The 20,550-nt window shown below is 38.7% G+C and overlaps 2 protein-coding genes across 5 annotated transcripts in view; one reads left to right on the top strand and one right to left on the bottom strand.

The window, feature by feature from the left end:
* Nucleotides 1–1,457: 1,457 nt before the first annotated feature.
* Nucleotides 1,458–18,458, bottom strand: LOC136242144 (protein PAT1 homolog 1-like). The gene is made up of 16 exons (XM_066033555.1): nt 18,300–18,458; nt 17,544–17,621; nt 12,518–12,553; nt 12,371–12,455; nt 12,232–12,277; nt 11,816–11,858; nt 10,800–11,309; nt 10,604–10,739; nt 9,428–9,591; nt 8,992–9,059; nt 8,059–8,145; nt 7,523–7,607; nt 7,227–7,301; nt 3,516–3,662; nt 2,502–2,599; nt 1,458–1,787 (listed from the first exon to the last, which is right to left on the bottom strand). The coding sequence occupies exons 1-16, from the start codon at nt 18,312–18,314 to the stop codon at nt 1,664–1,666; spliced, it is 1,797 nt and encodes a 598-aa protein (XP_065889627.1). The 5' UTR covers nt 18,315–18,458; the 3' UTR covers nt 1,458–1,663.
* LOC136242143 (transmembrane 9 superfamily member 3-like) overlaps nt 18,403–20,550 on the top strand; it is an 18,469-nt gene continuing 16,321 nt past the window's right edge. For all 4 annotated transcript variants that reach the window (XM_066033554.1, XM_066033553.1, XM_066033552.1 and 1 more), the window contains exons 1-2: nt 18,403–18,504; nt 18,631–18,738. In XM_066033554.1, coding sequence (XP_065889626.1) covers nt 18,631–18,738 — 108 coding nt within the window. In that variant the 5' untranslated portion in view covers nt 18,403–18,504. The remainder of the gene's footprint in view (nt 18,505–18,630; nt 18,739–20,550) is intronic.

The raw sequence follows: 20,550 nt of genomic DNA, 5'->3' as shown, positions 1-20,550 counted from the left end.
GATTTGTATTCAGTGTTACAGCCTCAACTTGACTGGCAAACAATTAATGGAAACCGAAGACATTACTTAATTTTAATAATGTTTTATAAAATTATTAATCATCAAGTAGATAATTATACTGTCATCACATCCTTCAGCCCACCCTAATCACACCTGTAGTAGCAAAAAGTTCTTACACTTATCCTCAAGAATTGATTCATATTACTATTCCTTCTTCCCCACAGCAGTTATATAATGAAATCACTTACCCAATCATGTAGAAGAAACTGATAATGTTGACACTTTTAAATCTTTACTTGTAGTCTTTAACTAATCAACAATTTTTGAGGTCTGTACATTATATAATATCGCATGACCCATTTGCCATCAGGGAGTGACACCATAGAATTTATATATTTGTGGTGACGCTATAGACTTTAATTGCCATAATTCTTGTTACGAACGCTAACATCAGTACTTCAATACAGTGTGTGTATCATTGTTGCTACTGTAAATTGCTTAAGGTCAGTATAAATATGTCAAATGGGTATTAGCTAGTATTCATGAGTACTCGATTGTTTACTCTAGAGAGTACTTGAGTACTAATAAACCATGACCCTAACCTGTACAGTAGTCACTTCTCCTGTACTGATACTTGATTGTTTCCTAGTATCTTAAATTCTGGCTTTTCTCCTATGCGAGTGTGTCCAGATGAACACAAGATTTTCACACTTGGCCTGGTCAATTTGCACTCACTAAATTGTGAAAGTTTAGTTTTTGGTAGGGCAATATATAATGTTGTTTGATTCCACTGGCGTTGTATCTAGTTTAACCACAATTCATTATAACAACTTTTCTTGCTATGTATACACATGCAAGTATGTTGCATACAGTGGATTTCAGGTTGCCTGTGAATGCAATTGAACAATTCACACACGTGATTTTCGAACGTGATCATGTGAATGCTTACGTGCAGTGTTTTAATGTATTGAATAACTACCTCAATACGCCCCTGGCAATGTCTAACAATCTTAGAAGGCAAATAATGTAGTGAAATGAGCTTGGTTGAGAGGAAACAGCTCACATGTTTAAGCAATCACATGTGCAAATTGTTCAATTGCATTCGCAAGCAACCTGAAATTGACTGTATGGTAGGAATTATCACTGCGCAAAAAGATACGTTTCCATGATGTTTCTGTAATGAAACTTAAATGAAATTTTCAGGAAATGTACAAGTTTATCACAAAATTGTCATAATTCATGCACATTTCCTGAAAGGAATTAGGCACATTCGTAATATAATTACCAAAAGATAAATTAATTGTGACAATTCCTTACACAATTCCATATAAATTTCCTGTGATTCAGGAATTACGCACATTCGGGTATTTCTGACTCAAGGAATTGTCATAATTCGTTATACATGAAACGTCAGGAAACTTAATTTTTTGCACAGTGAATTATACATATGAAATGTATCCAATAGTAGACAATATTCCACTACTAACATGTGTACAAAAAAAAGTTCTGCTCAACATAATAAACACAGCATGCAAATGTATAAAGTACAAAAGTACATTTTTTTGCAGGAAAAAAACAAACACCATTCCTGACTCAGTTGCAAATGATTGTAGCTATCTACTAAATTACACCGTAATTCAGTCATACAATTATTGTGATCGATTCACTGTTCATGTCCACTTAGTTGAAGGACTATATTACACTGTACTAATTCCTGTAGAAGACTGTCTGGAATTAACTTCATGTTGGACTGAATGATGCCACCTAGTTCTTTTACAGATTCATTCCTACACAAAATATTTTATGACGATTATCACCAAGTATGGTAGCATTGTATAGTAGGGATCATAAAGGCTCGTACTTTCCTTTGCTAAAAAAAACATCACTCAAAAACCAGCCTTACATTCCTTCACTACAGCTTAGCAGTGTTGTTTAGGCTAACCAAGCCTAAAGAGTCAACCAAAATGCTGGCAAGAAATTTCTATGGAATTGTACATCTTTTATTTTCTATTGACTAACTAACTGAGCCTTCAGCTCGAGCAAAGCTTGACTACTATTAACACTACAGGCTTCACTGTTTGATATCACTTAGACCCTTTTCACTACAATGCATGTATCATAGATATACCTGTAAGTGCGTGTACCATTTTCTCTACTAATGTGTAGACGCAGGTAGTGCATCTATTGCCGACTATCATGTTCATAATGGGAATCTCTGTAGTGACTGGATTGATTGCAGAGGAACTTTTTGTACTGTTCTTCGAACACTGCACTAGTATAATGGGCTAAAAATAGCCCCTTCAATCAATAGTCTGGGAGTGCATTCAGACTCGAAATTAATGTCTGACACCATCCTAATCTCCTTTGATGCGTTATGCATAAGTTCACCAGTCATTTTATGGTTCATATATATATATATATATGAACCCTACTGAAATTTAAAATTGCATTTTTTTCCATGAACTTGTAAAACGGCATCAGCATATCTTATTGCTACTCACCATGTATCCAAATGTGCTGTAACATCCTCTGGTTTACTGGTGTCTTTAGAGAGTGTTTGCCCTCTTTGAAGTAGCTTGACTAATACTTTCCCACTGAACTAAAGAGACAGAAGTTTGATATTCTGATCAAAATATTAGCAAGAGTAAATGCATACATACTAATGTGCTTAAATTTACAAACTAAGTAGGGGCCCATGATGTGAAAGAGCACATGATGGATATATGATATAGGTGGAGGGTGGGGACAAGAATTCTTTTACTTTTAAAGGAAGGCTTAGCCCATCCAGCTTTTAAGATATTCTAATGGAGTAGTCATGAACTCAAATAGAACATTCAGATGCATCCAGTAAAATTCAGTCAAACTTGTTAGGGGTCATCCATTATTTTCAGCCTTTACGCAAGAGTACAAAGAGTACGTTAGGGGGGAGGGGGTTAAATCACATGTACGCTTATAAAATGATGAATAATCATCGTGTATATACTGTACATAGTATCAACATTTATACAATATGCTTTGTGAAGGAGGGAGGGGGTTAGAAAAAAAGAGTACTCTTTGTACGCTTGCATAAAGACTGAAAATTATGGTCCCTTACCAAATTTAATATTTTCAAAGATCAATTTTTCAAAAAAAAAAAAGTGGGTACTATACCTATAGACTGCCCAGATAGAGCATGCCTCAAATGCTGAGTGTGTGTTTTGAACACAGCAAATTGTGTCATCCAGATACCACCCATTAGCCCCTTACTTAAAATTTCAATACTACATTCCTGATATGCCTACTTTTTGGTATAAAGCAATGCACAAATCAAAGTAGGATTTTTCCACATTCTATGATGGTACTTCTCAATTATAATTTATATGTTTATTTAAACCTCAAAAATACACATGCCACTAGTGAGGACAATATTGTGGAGGTCAAAAATATAACATTTGCAGCATGGTCAGAACCAGGAAAGTTGATGTTATCACTATACCAATAAATGTACATTAAAAATTTGGTTATTCATTTTATACCTCAGATTTAGCTGCCATAACAGGTGCTGGCACATGAGGATTAACTTGAGCCGGACCCTTTAACAGAGCACTCAGTAACTGACACAATACTGGTAATGATATACTCTCAATAACTGCACAACATGAACTGGTCAAATCAGTCAGAACCTACAAAAGAAAATTGTATGGAGCAGTATCATAGTACAATAAATAACAAACTTAATGACAACACAACCAGAATTAAGATGCCATGCTAACTATCACCAAAGGTGGAAACAGGATGGCTATGATACATAACTGTAATTCAGTAATAACGATATTGTCCATAGACAGTTTCTCAAGTGTTATGATTGAGACATTGAATACTAAGTTACTATTATATAATGCCAAGGGCTCTTGATAGTACATACACAGTGACTGGTACAGTGGTACCTCCAACACTTGTGTACATGCCAGTTCCACCATTAAGGTATCCAGGTAAATGAATTTGTTTGGAAAAATGCAAACACTGTAAACTACTCTAATAGAACATACACTCACTACCAACTGTGCACAAAAACATCTTAATCATACAGTACAGTGTGGACGTGGGCTATGAAAAAAATCACCCAAAAACCAGCCTCACTTTTCCCTGACGACGATGAAGCAGTATTGGTTAGGTAAAAAAGTAAGCCCAAACAAGCCTTCAGATCGACCTGAAATGCTTTCAACAAGTTGCTATGAAATTTTTTAACAAGTTGCTACGAAATAAAAAAAAAAAAATATTAAACAGAATTTTGTAGTGACTGGCTGACTGTGAGCCAAAGGCAAAGTGAACACCAAGACCCAGGAGGAATTCATGCCGATTCGACTGCTATTTTTATTGGCTCACATAAGACTGGTAAAAATACATACATTGTGTAAACTTTTATACGACAAACATATCACGTGCACATATTAAAACCCTTTAAGGACCAAAGAATTGTGTGCATAGTCTACCTTGAAAACCCACACGTTTTATGACTATTACGCATCATGTCTTCTAAAAATATAGTGACAAAGCCCTTAGAAGTGCTCAATGGTATAACAACTTATATTAAAAAATTCGCCTGACAATAATAAATAACATTATCTAACTTACCAAGGTGTAGAACCAATATTTTACAAGCAGTAAGGTGAGTTTCAAACACCTACACGCGATCGATTTCTTCGTGACACAATCAATAAAAACGGTCTGCCATTTTTGTTTTAATAAACTGCACCACGTGATCTTGTAAATCAAATTGTAGTCTTGTCTCCAGCCGCCCACACGCTTGATCACACGAAGGTTGTCTGGTGACATTAGTCCAACTTTGTGGCCCAGGAAGTGCACATTAATAAAGTACACACCTGAAAAACTAGCTTAGTAGTTGTCTAAAGGACTTCTTCACTGTTGATTGTTGTTCTAAGTCGAATGCTAAGAAAGTTTTCGTACATAAAGTTTTAATCGGCATTCATTAGTCACTCCAACGATTTTTATAAAATAACACGTACTCCTTTAAGTGAATGAAACGTTTATTCATTTGAATGTAAGCATGAATGAGCACAAGAAACATGTTTGTAGCAATATTCCACTAGGGCCAAGAAAATGGACCGACGACCTTCGTGTGATTGAGCGCGTGGGAGGCTGGGGACGAGACTAATCAAATTGTTTGCCTCTAATTGGTGAACACTCTGAGCTTTATTTGAAGTAAATAGGATGAACACAGCCAAAGTTATGGAGTGATTTCTACAAGGTTAGTTTTATTGTTGTGTAAATATTAAATGTTTGTACTTTGTAAGGAGTTTTACACTGGCTTAGTTTTGCAGGATGAGTTGGCTTTATATATATATATCAAAAGAATCGCCTATGAATGGCAAATAAATGGTCCTTGTTTTGATCTCATAGCTTCATTTGTTGTGGAGTTATAGCCCTTTGTTTACTGCCAATAATCTTGGACGTAATATTACGGCACTGGGCTTTTGAGCAATGCTTAGTTTGGACGTAACATTATGGCGACGGTCCTTAAAGGGTTAATGACATCAAAACTATTAATAGTTCGTAGTGTAAATCATTCACCAGTTTTGACAGACTGACTGATGCCTTCAGACAAGCGTAACTCAATAACGGCTAAGGCTAGTAGGCTTGGTTTTTCCACTGTTTGACGTCACTTCATGTGCCTTTTGGTATACCACAGTATGTACAATAACATAGCTGACAACGAAGCAATAATTAATAGCTGGGGCATGCGACATCATTTCTTTCTTTTGATGCGGTATGCATGGATTCACCAGTCACAATAATTTTATTTTACAAAATAAGTTAAAGTACACAAATTTTTTTGGAAGTTTCGACTAGGGCTGAGCGATACTACCGTTTTAGCGATATATTGCGATATTTTGTTATTAACTATCGTGATAGCATGCCTGTACATTATTGTCATTAAAAATCCATTTGTTATGCAGTATTTGGCTAAGAATCCTTGTAAATGATAAAGTCCACCCATCTGGTTCCCCTGCAGAGAGGTGTGAACACCAAAACAACCTCAAAGCATGTGTTACAATAACTGTTACTGTAAACAAGGATGATAGTGGCTAGTTTGCTATCACATATAAGGACTTCCTGCAGGAATGCTGAGCAATATGCTATGTAGCACCAGCTATGATTGACTTATTTATAAGTATCGTGAACTATTCAGTATCGTGAATAGTGGCTTTAGTATCTATCGTGATACTAAAATGGCAGTATCGCTCAGCCCTAGTTTCGACTAGAGTAGGGACCATAGCACATCGATAAAAAGTACTAAAACTAGCTGGAGTAGTGCACGATATCAAATCACAGTAAAACAATAAGAAGTGTTATATGATATTGTTGGTTAATATGTGCCGGTTTGAAAGACGGGTGAAATGAGTTTATAAGGATGTGGTGAAGGCCTTTCATAATGGGCTCTACGGACGTCAAACAGCTGAAAAACAACACAGCTGGCCTCTTAGGCTACCAGGTATAACGAGTTTCTGAGTTGAAAAAGGGGGAGTGCCTGTACATAGCTATGCAAATGAAAATGAAGAGCAGATTTCAGGCTTTGCCTGGAGAATTTACATAAGAAAATGCTATAGACAAACCATAAAACATATGTGCATTATTAGTGGTTTGTTCGAAGTATGTCTCCTTAGCAGTGTAATTACAGAATTATGAAATATTTCATCAAATACGAAATACAAATTATTATGATTCAATTGTGTATGGCAAACCCAAAATAAATATTAGTTTAGTACAATTAATTCCAGTTAGGTTTGCTTGCTGGTTTTTAGAAGTAGCACAACATCAACTTGTTCCTACTGTAAATTACACCTTGGTTATGCATACAACTTAATGTTATGCTTCATTATATGAGCTGGTTATCAAGTGGTATAGTGTACATTGAAGCTCTTTACATCACATGTTGATATACATAGGCAGGGTTCTGCCCATACTGGTTGGCAGTGGTTCAAAGAGACCAGTACCTCTAAAATCCAACCAATAGAATTCTTACATATATCACTGATGTACATGCAATATACTCTAATATAACACACAAATATTCTAATACAACATGTAGTTTATCAGTTCATGTTAACTTTAGGCCACCACTCAGGAATTCCTGGGCAGATCGAACCCTTTATCATAGGTCACCAGAAAAATCAACCAATTTACCTATTCATTAGCAATGCTAAAGCTATATATAACATGCATACCATATCTTTTTCATCTCTTCTTATCAGAGCTGTGATATTCCTCATGATTGAGTAGATGACAACAGTAGCCTCCACCTGTGAGTATGATGCAATCACAGTAACCACTCCTTCTTATGAAGCAGAAACAAGCTAAGTCAGCCATTGTCTTGAAATGGCATAGTAAAGAATAGACAAGTGAAGATAAGATACGAATAAGTCAATCAGTAAGGAATAATACTTATGGATACCACAGGCTTACGTAAATCACCAAACTTAGTATGTACTTATCAGAAACCAAAAAACACAATCATACTTACCCGAGATAAAACAGGAAGGATACGATTAACAAGTCTCTTCCCTTTACGGTAGTACATCATTTCTTTAAAGAATCCATCATCATTCCTACAATAACATTATACTACATGTATATCGTGTGTATACTGAATATAAAATTTATATAAGACCTAATGCCAACCACAGTGGAACCTTTCTTAAAGAACCCTCCCTGAGGGACACTGTGCATTTAATTTCCTTATAAAGGACAGTATCCAAGGACCCTATAGACCTCTACCAGCACAAGTTTACCTTTTTACAAAGGGAAACTCCCTTATAATAGCAAAAATTCATCAAAATTAGTTGGCTCCAAAATGTCCATTATATACACTGTACATTAAAAAGTACATTGAAAAACAAGAAAGTATTTTACTAAAGTTTTTTGAATTTAGTACAAGTACAACTATTCAAATACTTGAACCCATGGCTAGATACAGCAGTATTACATGTACAAGACTCCGGTCATATCTTCTATTACTAATTGAGCAAATCTCGTGTGATACTTTGCAATCATTCTAACCTCTTCCATACTTCAGACAGTCCTTTAAACTTAAACTGCTTGAAAAGATTGGATACCATATCAGCCTTTGATGACAAGAGAGATTCTCTACAAGTAAAAATGTACGCATAATTGTGTTACCAGAACATATACATGTAGATACATGCTAAAGTATAGCCTTCAAAGAATTTAAATTTCACAGAGGTTGCAGCAACTTAGCTATCTACACATACCCTCGGAATTCATTGTGATTCCATGTGATGTAATGCAGCATACACAAGTGCTTAGATAATAGTCTGTAAAATGTAATGCCAGGGCTCAAAATTAGTAAGAACGTGGTTTTCAAAAGTCTGGATAAGCAAACAGTAATTTGACTGTGACTTTGTTGGGTTCTTTATTATCTGAAGTGTATGCTCTATTAGAGTAATTAAAAGAACCATATTTCTGTAGTACAGTGGAACCTCTATATAACGGACACTTATGTAAACTTGTATAGAAAGAGTTCTACAGGGACACCCGAAACCATCCTTTACAAAGAGTTAAATGTACAGTGTCCTTTACATTCTAACAGAGGTTCCACTGTGTATATAAATAAATGGGCTTTAGTTTTCTAAACAAATCGTGCTTCTATGATTGAAATGGCACAGCTGGAGCTGTTAGACAATGGAGGCACTAGAGTTGCATATAAGCTTGCCACACCAGTGTGTGAACTATCACAACTAGTACCAATACAGGCACAGTACACTAAGTGGAACATAGCAGAGCTGTATTGCTAGCCCTTGCACAGGACATATACCGTGCACAGTATTTTTAAAAACGTAACTCTCAAACCTTCTGCTAGTTCACGGTATACACACATATACTATATACATGGCACATGCCTTAAGTAGTGTGCATGCAACCATAGCAATGTGTTCACAAATCCACATGATAACACGCATGATATATACATACCTTTCTTCGTCTGGTAAGGCTAATGCTTTCTTATTGAGGTCCTCAATTTCTAACAAGAGTTGGTACATCTAAAACCAACACACACAATATATATATATACCACCAACACCTATACCAAAGTGTTTCTTAATGTACGTACATACATATCATGTGGGCTACCATATGGCTCAATCAAATTTTCCACACAAGAAAATGCGACTGGTAAGTGGTAAACGCACTGAATTACACACAACCTCTAATTGAACACTCCATCAAAGAAACTGAAAAGTTTACAACCCTTGTCTACACAACTGCGAATATCAAAAATAGACCTTTACCACAAGCACAAAATGTGATGCCATAATTGAATGCTCTATTACTGGAAGGGATGGATTCCACTTGATCAACAGTGATATGATCAAACTGGTAATAAATGCAGGCTGTGTGTAGAAAGTACCTTTTCAATAGCACCCAATTGCATTTTTCTTTTTCTAGCAATGTCTTTAGAGTTCATTGGCCGATCTGCCACGTCACCTTCAAAACTCATGTCCACATCAATTGTTTGTCGAGGATTAGAAACGCATGAAACCTTCAGTCTACCCAGTGAATCCTTAAATTCAGCTGTAAACGTGCACAATACTGATGTGTACATGAAGGTGTGTGAGTGTGAAAATCTGTGTGTGTGTGCGTGTGTGTGTGTGCGTGTGCGTGCGTGTGTGGGCATGTGTGTACACAACACACGGGTACACACATGCATACTGACAGGCTTAGGGTCAAATACTTTGAAAAGTATTTAAATACAAATACTCTGAAATTAGGAAATTCAAAATACAAATACAAATACTTATATCCAGGATGTATTTCAAATACAAATACTTTTAAAAGCATTTAAATACTTTTAAAATATTTCTGTACTTTGATCTGAACTACACGTTACGCAACCACCCAATAGTACACACCTGTTTTAATATTGTTCTAATAAAATTTCAAGTGTATGGTAAAAGTAACTGACCACTCATAATAGCTTAGTAACTAGCTAGCTACTTAACTAATTGAATACATATCTTATAAACATATATTCCTCAAATCATTTGTCAGTTAAATGGCATCAATCAGGACGAAAGACTTTACCTGCTATGCTGAACAGTCTTTCTACGGGTGCTGAGGATGCAGGTATGCAGAGAAATCTACAAGCCATTTTGGCTAAAGGTGGAAATTTTGTCTGATTTACTTTCCAAAACACAAGTGGGTCTTCTTCTTGCGGTATGCAGGGTTAAAGTAAGTACTCTTCAACAATTGTGTTTAAATCCTTGGAAGTATCAGCAGTTGTAGAGTCAGACTCATTTATTAAATGACTGGAAAAGGCTTTTATTTTCTTGGCTGGAGGTTCAGATTCTTCCTCTATTTGTTCAGAAATTTCAGGAGCAAAGTATTTGAAGTATTTGCAAGTACAAATACAAATACAAATACATGTTGTTTCAAGACTTCAAAATACAAATACAAAATACTCAAAAATAGTATTTAAATACAGCCAAATACAAATACTCATGTATTTGACCCCAAGCCTGGCACACATACATACATACATACACACATACAAACACACACACATACGTACATACACAACATATACCTGGTTGATATGACCTTTCCTCTCTAGTAATGGTCGGTATAATAAGCTGTGATGAGTTCTCATCAGCTACCTCTCCACTGTCACCATTGTTAGCATTTATAGCAGCTTTCTTTGCTTTCTTACGGACCACAAAATTCTGCCATGCACAGCAGCACACACACAATTAAATGACACACAAACAGACAGACTCACAGACCTGATAATAATAATCATCAATTGATGCATCTTTGGGTTGTAGCTGCATAAACTGAATTTTCAACACCCAGTCTTTCTCTTTTTGTGTCATAAATCCATTCCATACAAAATCTCTTTGGGGGATATAGTTACGAGGGGGAAAGCCCGGTGGGGGAAGAAGAGGTGGTTGCATGAAATGTCCAGGGTGGCTAGGGTGTAACATTCGTGGTGGCGGTGGCATAGGACCTCGCCACATTGGAGGGAACATGGGACGCATTCCTGGCGGGGGAGGTGGGGGTAGGGGGTGCCTGAATGGAGGCATGCCGGGAGGGCCACGTGATTGCAGCATGTGTGGAGGGTACATCATGGGAATTAGTGGCGGCCTAACATGGTGTTGATCCTTGTTGATTGGGCTGCCTTTTCCAGGAGAGGTAAAGTTGGTACGGATTGGCGACACCACAATGGGACCATCGATCTCACTGTATTGTTGTTCTTTGTGGTCTTCTGAATGCTCCTGTGAAGTGGCTGATGCCTGGAATAAAGTAAACCATGTCTCACTACTTTTGATTTGGACACTGGATTGTAACAACACTCATACAATTCAAAAACACTTAGTTACCTAGCTTCCTAAAGTATGTCAATGCGATATAAACTGACCTGGATAACAGCAAGGTTTCACTGTACTTATGGACACAGGCCATTATAAATACTGTACAATATAGAAGGTAGCTTTTGGCACCTACAATATTCTAGCAGTCTCATTTATATGTAATCACACATACAATGGCACAGAATGAATCCTGATATTAGCAATAAGTAATATTTTTGCAGAGAGCAAAGACGCTACAAAATCTGTGAAAGCCATCACCTATATACATGTATACTGTGCAAGTGCACTGTCATCGATGTGTACATCAAAAACAAACCCTGTTATTTTACAAACTATACACATGACTACGTGTGTATACATTTCAATACTTCAGACAAGGAAAGGATAAGGTTACACCAAAGTGTGCACATACTGTTATATACCCTCACCAGTGTGGCATCATCACTGCTGCTTGACAGTATAGACTTGTTACTGTTATAAACACAATACACACAATTACATACTATCCAATTGGCCACAATGTTTGAGGGATCTGCCTTTCTGTAATTTTTAATAACCTCTGATGTCTTACTAGTTTTCAGTAATGAAGCATTTTACAATGTAATGTTCATAAAGCAGATTAGTGGTGAGCTATTTTGCCTCTATTGAAACCTTGTATAGATAGAGCTAGTGGCCTAAAAAGCTCTCTATAACTTGGGACCACATCTTAGTGTCTTTTTAGCTAGTTATCTGGTTTAAAACTGGTTCAGAGTATATGTCCAAATTAATCAGAGTCCATATTTCAAGGTATTGAAATTTATATTAACAAAAGTATTCACATGTTATTGTACATGTAAAAGCACACCTCTGTGGATCAGTTACTTCTTCCCCTTCATCTTCTACATGATGAGCTGTTGACACAAACCACAATAAAATGTGAAAACCACACATCCACAGATGCATGCATGCGTAATGCACACACACTCTCATGCACGCACGCACACCTGCCAATTTCCTCTCCAACTCTTCAAGAGTTAAAATCTGGGGCATCTTCTGAAGATCCACCACCGCTGGCTCAGGCTTCTTCACCTGCATGCATCATCATAATAACTGGTAACTACCAATTCTCCTAATTAACATGTACTACTCACCACTGGGGTAGAAAGAGGGTTCCATATAGAATCAACCTAACAGACAAACAGCAATATCATACAGGTTGAACATCATATATACGTAAATCCCAACAACCATAGTAACCACCTAAATTTGAAACAGTGAGACGCATATGTAAACGGTCCATTAAAAAACACTTTATATGGAAATGCAGCCCATGTCTTCATTGTCAGCCAGACAATGTGTAAACACTGAAATAAATATTGTCTGCTTGAAGAAAATATTTGGGGCAAGCCTGAGTAAGCCCCACACAGGTTGGTAGTCGGTGTATGTTGCATGAGCGTCGTGTGCGTACGTATGTTCTCATGCCCGAGAATTTACGTTTCGGACATGGAAAGCCATGTGCTATTGCAAGGAAAGCCACATGCAGTTTGCAAGGCAATTCACGCCTGCAGTATGGCCAGCGATGAAGAGACGGTACCACCATGTGCACGTGATTGGGGAGCGGTGGTAGTGGCGAAAATTCTTGTGCTCTTGTACTGTGCCTGACGCTGGATACGGCGTATTTTGAAGATATCTGTTCCTTTTTTGTTCACACTTTTGTCTGCTGCCGCTTTTTGCAGTTCGTCGTCATTTTATTGCCGTGACCAAATGTCAAGACGTCTCGCAGGACGCTCATCCACTAGAAGGCGGAAGAAGAAGCCACCTGACTTTAGCAGTGATAGTGGAAGGCAGGAGGAAGATCCAAATAAACTTTGGTGCTTATGTAGAAGACCAGACAGAGGTGAATTTATGATCAAATGTGATGAATGTGGCGAGTGGCTACATGGTGAATGTGTAGATCTTTCAAGTTCTGAGGGACAGCAGCTCGAGGAGAATGGTGAGAAATATTTGTGTCCACTTTGTGTTTCTGACACCCGGCTTCCTACTCCAACTACTGACCAGGACACTACTTTTATTTGGGGATCTGGCCTGTCCAGCTCCAAATTTATTTCTAGGTTAAACATCACATATTCGCAAGTTGTTCATTGGAAGCAAAACTTATTTTCAGTTCCCTCCTGTAGTGCTGGATTCAGTTTTGTTAAAGAATTGTCAACTCTATTTAAAGCCTATGGTCAATGTACCTCATTAGAAACAGTGGCTTTCAAGGCCGCTATGGTACTTCCACCTTTACTACTTCAAAGACCACACCGTAGGTCTTCAAATCACAACAACAAACAATGTTTGGAACGTCGTTTACAACTGTGGAATGATGGTGATTTGTTGCAGCTATTGCAAGAAGGACGTACCATCCAACGGCGTCTGCAGCCCTCTAAGGCTTGTTCTTCTACTGACACTGCTCGCATATTTGCTCGATTAATGTTCCAAGGAAAGGTTGAGGCTGCTCTTCGGTTACTTTCATCTAATTCAAGGGGAAATTTCCTTCCCCTTAGTGCTAAAGTGGGAGACAGTACTGTTTTAGATGAATTGAAGAAGAAACATCCCAGTTCGTCTCCTATTAATTATGATGCTCTGATTGACCCTAAGCTTCCATTATCAGAGACCTGTCAAGAAGTGATCTTTGAGGGTCTTGATGGAGTAGTCATTCGCAATTCCTGCCTCAAAACTGATGGGGCTGCTGGTCCCTCTGGTATTGATGCTGCTGGTTGGCGGCGTATGTGTACTTCCTTCCAGTCTGCATCTGCTGATTTGTGTGATTCCCTTGCCTCTGTTGCTAGACGGATGGCATCCACTTACATAAACCCTCATGGCCTTTCACCCCTCTTGGCTTGCCGCCTTATTGCCCTCGACAAGAATCCAGGCGTTTGTCCCATCGGTATAGGTGAGACGAGTCGTCGGATTATATCCAAAGCTATTCTTTTTATGGTGAAGACTGACATTTTGGAGGCTGCAGGCAACCTCCAACTTTGTGCTGGTCAAGAGGCTGGCTGTGAAGCTGCAGTCCATGCTATGCAAAGCCTTTTCCATTCTTCTAACACCCAGGCTGTGCTTTTGGCCGATGCCTCCAACGCTTTTAATTCCTTAAATCGGCATGTTTCTTTACACAATTTACACTTTATCTGCCCTCCACTTGCTGTTACTCTTACCAATGTGTATAGGGAAGCATCCTCTTTATTTATTGATGGTGAATGTCTACTCTCTGAAGAGGGGGCCACTCAGGGTGATCCCTTGGCTATGGCCATGTATGCGCTCTCTACTGTTCCTCTTATACAAAAGTTGGATGGCTTGGCCACCCAAGTATGGTTTGCAGATGATGCTGCTGCTGCCGGGTCTCTTGCTGACCTGCTGGTCTGGTGGAAACAGTTTTCTGGTTTGGGTCCTGGTTATGGGTATTACGTGAATGCTTCCAAGTACTGGTTGGTCGTTAAAGAAGATTACTATGACACTGCCTGCACTTTATTTGCTGGTACTTCCCTGCGCATTACAACTGAAGGTCGTCCCTACTTGGGAGCTCCTCTTGGTTCCCCTGAATTTAAATCCATCTTTCTTCAGGAAAGGGTATGTCAATGGCGGAATGACGTTATTCAGCTTTCCAATTTTGCCTCCAGTCAGCCATATGCTGCATATTCCGCTATGATTCACAGCCTGTCATCTCGTTGGACCTTTTTAACTAGGACTGTGTGTGATTTGTCCTCTCAACTCGCTCCCCTTGAGGAGGCTATTCGTCTGCACTTGCTGCCGAAGTTATGTCTCCATGCCCCTAATGACTCTGAACGGGCTATGTTTGCTTTGCCAATACGTCAAGGGGGCCTTGGTGTATTTGACCCTTGTAAATCTTCCCAAGACAACTATCAGTTTTCCACATCTGTTACATCCCCCCTAGCATCTGCCATCCTGAATCAGCTTTCTTGCTTTGATTCCTCCATCCTACAACAACAGCGTGCTCTTAAACAAGAAGCTCTATCCATCAAACGTCAGAATCTCTCTCAAAGATTTTCAGAGTTTTTCTCGACTTTGCCCAACAATCTCCAACTGTCCCTGAAACTTGCTGGTGAGAAGGGTGCATCCTCCTGGCTTTCCACTTTGCCTTTGGAATGTCATGGATTTGCTCTCCACAAAGGTGGCTTTTGTGATGCATTAGCTCTCAGTTATGGTTGGTCTCCTAAGAATCTTCCTGTCAGCTGTGCCTGTGGCAGATCCAACAACATTGAACATGCTCTCAGCTGTCCGAACGGAGCCTTCCCTACCATCCGCCACAATGACATCTGGGATTTGACTGCAGAATTAATGTCAGAGGTTTGTCATGATGTATCTACTGCACCTCCCTTTCAGCCCTTGAGTGGTGAATCTCTCTCCCTATGTACAGCTAACCAAGATGTCGGTGCTCGCTTGGACATCAAGGCTTCTGGATTCTCGGGTTCTCGGTTTGAACCTACTTTTTTGATGTTAGAATATTTAACCCTTATGCCCCTTCAAACCGTTGTAATCCCTATCGCCAGCATGAAACTTCGAAGCGTCGTCAGTATGAGGAGAGAGTGCGAGAGGTGGAACATGGTAATTTTAGTCCTCTTGTTTTTTCAACTTCTGGAGGCATGGGTGCCTCCACCACTGTGGCTTACAAGCGCCTGGCCTTCCTCCTATCTTGTAAGTGGAAATCACCCTACTGTAGGGTGATGAGCTGGCATCGCTGCCGTCTTGGCTTCTCTTTATTGCACTCTGCCATCATGTGCACAAGGGGTTCTCGCTCCTCCTCTGGTCATCCCTTTAAGGGTCATGTTCCAGCATCAGTTGACCTTGCACTGGGGGAGGGGCGTCTTGGGGCCGTTTAAGCCCCATTTCCTTTTTTTTTCTTTTCTATTCTATGTTCTGTAGGTCCTGTTTCAGTAGCTCTGTAGGTGTAGGAATAGGCTAAACCAATTTTATAGAACATCTTAGCGTAGAGTAGAGTGTGGTGGATGGGAGTGCCAACTTGGGCCGGTTCTTCTTTCTTTAAAAAAAAAAAAAAAAAAAAAGCGATGAAGAGACCAAGGGCCAGCAATGATGAGGGTACAGAAGAGAGACTAAGGAGGAGAAGGGAATGCGATAGATTAAGAAGACAGATGGAAACTGCTGAATGAGAAACAAGGTCTATAAACCATTTGAAGTATAATTGTTTATGGCCCTATAGTAATAGTCTCGCGTAGCCTAGATGTGCCGTGTCCTGCATGCATGTACTGCTTTTCTCATGATTAGCTGAGTATGGCTACAGAAAAGTATACAAAAATTCAACATATCAGATAGCTCAGGTTCGCCCCAACATGCTTTAGCATCTGTGTAGTAATGAGACAAAGATAAGCAAGTGGCTTCACCATGGTTACCTTAACACTGGACAAAAATTTATCTATTGTACGTAGCTACAGAAAGCTATGGCAGGTGTTAGTTTCCACTACTGCTTTATGATATCATATAACACTGATTCAGTACAAGTGCTGCAGAAGTGTACCTTAATCATCAACTTTACTGATGATTTCATGATATGGCACTCTCAGTAACGGCTTATAAATTTCATCATTCATTTGAAAAACCATTTCAGCAGGAAACTGCATGGATTACATGTTATTACAGGGCACCTGTACTTAGGAAGCTTGACCAATTTTTCTTTATATCTCTAGTGGTCCACCAGAGAGTTTAATATATAAACTGAGAGAAAGTACTAGACTACTACCACATGATGCGAATAACATGTACCAACTAAACAAATTACTTATACAGTCAGCTTGGAGTTTAATTAATTGATTAGAAGTTTTTTCTGATCTGCAAAATTGACCAGTTAACAGAATGCGTTCGATGGATATAGAAAATTGCATTGAAATTCCTAAACATATATACATGAGACGGTGTTTTCAACCCTAAAATCTATGTATGTTATCTATAACGATGTATTAAAAAGCCAAACAGCTAAGTAGTACATACATGATTGCATACATACTGTATGTACATGTAAATTTGGTTGTCATTATATAAAGCTAGCCATTGACTACAGAACTCCAAAGACTCGAGACAGGACTAGACACAAAAGTTAACTGTTTGGGCGTATACACATTATGAAAATATATGCCATAAAACCAAATTGTCAATACATACATGATCAGCAGCAGATTCGTCTTCTCCATTGCCAGAATTCCAGATAGCTTTAAGGGAGGAGGACTGAAGTGGAGATATCTGTGAAGGACACATGTTTGAACATCATGTATGTGCGTACACAGAGTCTCACACACATGCGTGCATGCCTCCTGTATGTACATGCACACACCACAAAAATTATTCATATAATCTATGATCACAAAGTGCTAGACATTCTAATACACGAAGGTACGATCACATCTTGTACTATTGCACATGATCACACCAAATCAGTACATGTCAGTACACTACAAGGCCATCACTGTTAGGAGATACATAAGGCATTCAAGCCAGCAATCCAGTGATCAATCTGGCAAGCATTACAAATGAACTTGCATCCAGTGTAGTCTCTATAAGCTGCTTGCTTTACTGTCAACAATTTTCAACCAAGCAGTGGATGTATAATCGGGTCACTAGTCAGGTTGCTAACCATATGTTCCTTAATTTAGTGATAAGAAATTTTACACATCGACACATTTGACAGGTAAATTCAAGTTCCAACTGTAACACAAAATCCCAATCACCAAATTTAGACACACCACATACGCACTGGTTAAACTAAAACGACATATTTGATGGTAATAGGTATAAGCAACATTGAAAGTCCTAACTTGCTCAAACCAATAGTAAACGAACATTGATTTATACAACACTTGAAATTGCATCACCATGAAACACGGTACAAATGTCAGCATACAGCGGTATTATTACACTTACTTCCTTCTCGTCCATTAACTCCACTTGCTATACGATATATCAGTCGTCCCTTGCGGTCCCTGGCTTAGCCTTGGCTAGCATTGTTTCGCGGCATGCACGGATTGCATTATTTAGAATAGTCCGTACACCATTCCCGTGTCCGTCAAATACCGCTGCACGCTGTCAAGAGCGTAGTTATCAACTACCAACGTTTTAACCTATAAAAGTGAGTGTATATAGCTCAGTCATAGGCTATACAGCATTCTGCGTTGTGCAGATTTTTCCGGTAGTTTATCGTCACCTTAAAACATTAGGATACAAGTATATTATTTTTGTTGTACATTTTTATCAGATGATTTTACGAAACGCACAGGAGAGTGTGTCTAAGAAGTGTATCCTAGTCATTCTGCTAAGTTTGTCTTATTGCCTCACCGCGACAGCGGATGAACATAGCCATACTGTAAGTTGTGTAGTAATATTGTGTGTAATCTACACCATACAGCAGTACTTTTGTGTTTGTGTACATCAACTATGGTGTTAAATGTTCCACGTGTATGTTGTGTTGGTGTAGTGAAACAGTTTTGAGCTAAAACATATGCATGAGACAATTGTAATTGTTCTGTAATTGACAAAAAATTTTAATTTTGGTTTGTGCTTGCAGTGTGTAGATGCAGAGACCCAAGGGCGTAGGAACGATTTTCAGGTGTTGTGAAGTGTGTTATCACTAGCTAATAACCCTACACCTACACTGCATAGCTATATCTCCTATCCTGCTAATGACTACTATACTCCTCTATAGTGATGCATGTCTCACGTGTATGGATATATCATGTGAGAAGTCATCGTCACGTGAATGTCTTCTGTTTATGTTTAACGTACTTCACACTGTAAGAATTACAACAGTATCAATTGTTATCTACAAAGTGGAACATCGTTCTGTTAAGAAACTGTGACGTCTGCTCTACCAGGTGTCCAACTGAGTGTAAATTACGTGAATACCACACTGCATTCACGGTTGGCCACTATCAGTATCCTTGTACGTCTCTCTTTAGACTACTAATAAATTAACTTCACCAAAGTCTTCATACTTTCTGGTCTGGTTTAATCGTTGGTAGTCAGCAACTCCCGTACACTTGCGCACTACAGTGAGGCTGTCCTATTAGATCTGTTCCCACCACAAACTACATCCTCACTGCATGGGCTTTGGGAAAATATTTGAACAGCAGATATCATATCACTGAACCATTTTAATGGCTTGACAGTGGACTGGTTCCAGAAATAGTGCTGTTGCATGGTGGTTGTATGGCTTCCTGTATGGAGGTATGTATTTCTGTGTGTAGTGGTTACCATAAGTTTGAGGAGATTTGTACATGGTGAATATATCAAATTATTTCAACATTGTTACTCCTTAAATTGTTGGGCGAACAAAGTAATAAATGTACCAACACAAAGTTTATGAAACTTGTAATTTAGTAGTAAGAGTGCAGCAGAGTCAGTATAACCACACCGTCTTTCTGATACAAAATTTTTGTTGGTTATACATATAGAAGGTATTTTGCTTACATACCTGAATCATTTTAACATGTACAGGTGTACATGCAATGTGCTATGTTAAAGATGACGTAAATGACAAGGAAAGAAGCCATTTGTTCTCTACTTGTGCTTCATGGTGTGCTTCCTACTGTAGTGTTGAAAACCAACCAGGTGTGTGTTGCGTTGACTAGCTAGATTCATAGGGTCTTAGTACAGTGACATTAGAAATCCTGTTCAGACTTTTACCAGTTTTCAGTGAGCATTGATTGGCACTACATAACCCTGTCATCAAGCACTACACAATCCTGTCATCAAGACTACATAATCCTGTCATCAAGCACTACATAACCCTGTCATCAAGCACTACACAATCCTGTCATCAAGCACTACATAACCCTGTCATCAAGCACTACATAACCCTGTCATCAAGCACTACATAACCCTGTCATCAAGCACTACATAACCCTGCCATCAAGCACTACATAACCCTGTCATCAAGCACTACATAACCCTGTCATCAAGCACTACATAATCCTGTCATCAAGCACTACATAACCCTGTCATCAAGCACTACATAACCCTGTCATCAAGCACTACATAACCCTGTCATCAAGCACTACATAACCCTGTCATCAAGCACTACATAATCCTGTCATCAAGCACTTCATAACCCTGTCATCAAGCACTACATAACCCTGTCATCAAGCACTACATAACCCTGTCATCAAGTGACGTTTGC

The sequence above is a fragment of the Dysidea avara genome, chromosome 13 (genome assembly GCF_963678975.1).
Source record: "Dysidea avara chromosome 13, odDysAvar1.4, whole genome shotgun sequence".
Taxonomy (NCBI): Eukaryota; Metazoa; Porifera; class Demospongiae; order Dictyoceratida; family Dysideidae; genus Dysidea; species Dysidea avara.
Note: the sequence above shows the minus strand (reverse complement) of the source record. Positions and strands in the feature narration are given on the sequence as shown.

Coding starts and splice junctions, on each gene's coding strand:
- LOC136242144 (XM_066033555.1), bottom strand. Junction 10,740..10,799: donor TTGATGATTATTATTATCAG/GTCTGTGAGTCT, acceptor TGTGCATGGCAG/AATTTTGTGGTCCGTAAGAA. Junction 9,592..10,603: donor GGAAAGGTCATATCAACCAG/GTATATGTTGTG, acceptor GCACGTTTACAG/CTGAATTTAAGGATTCACTG.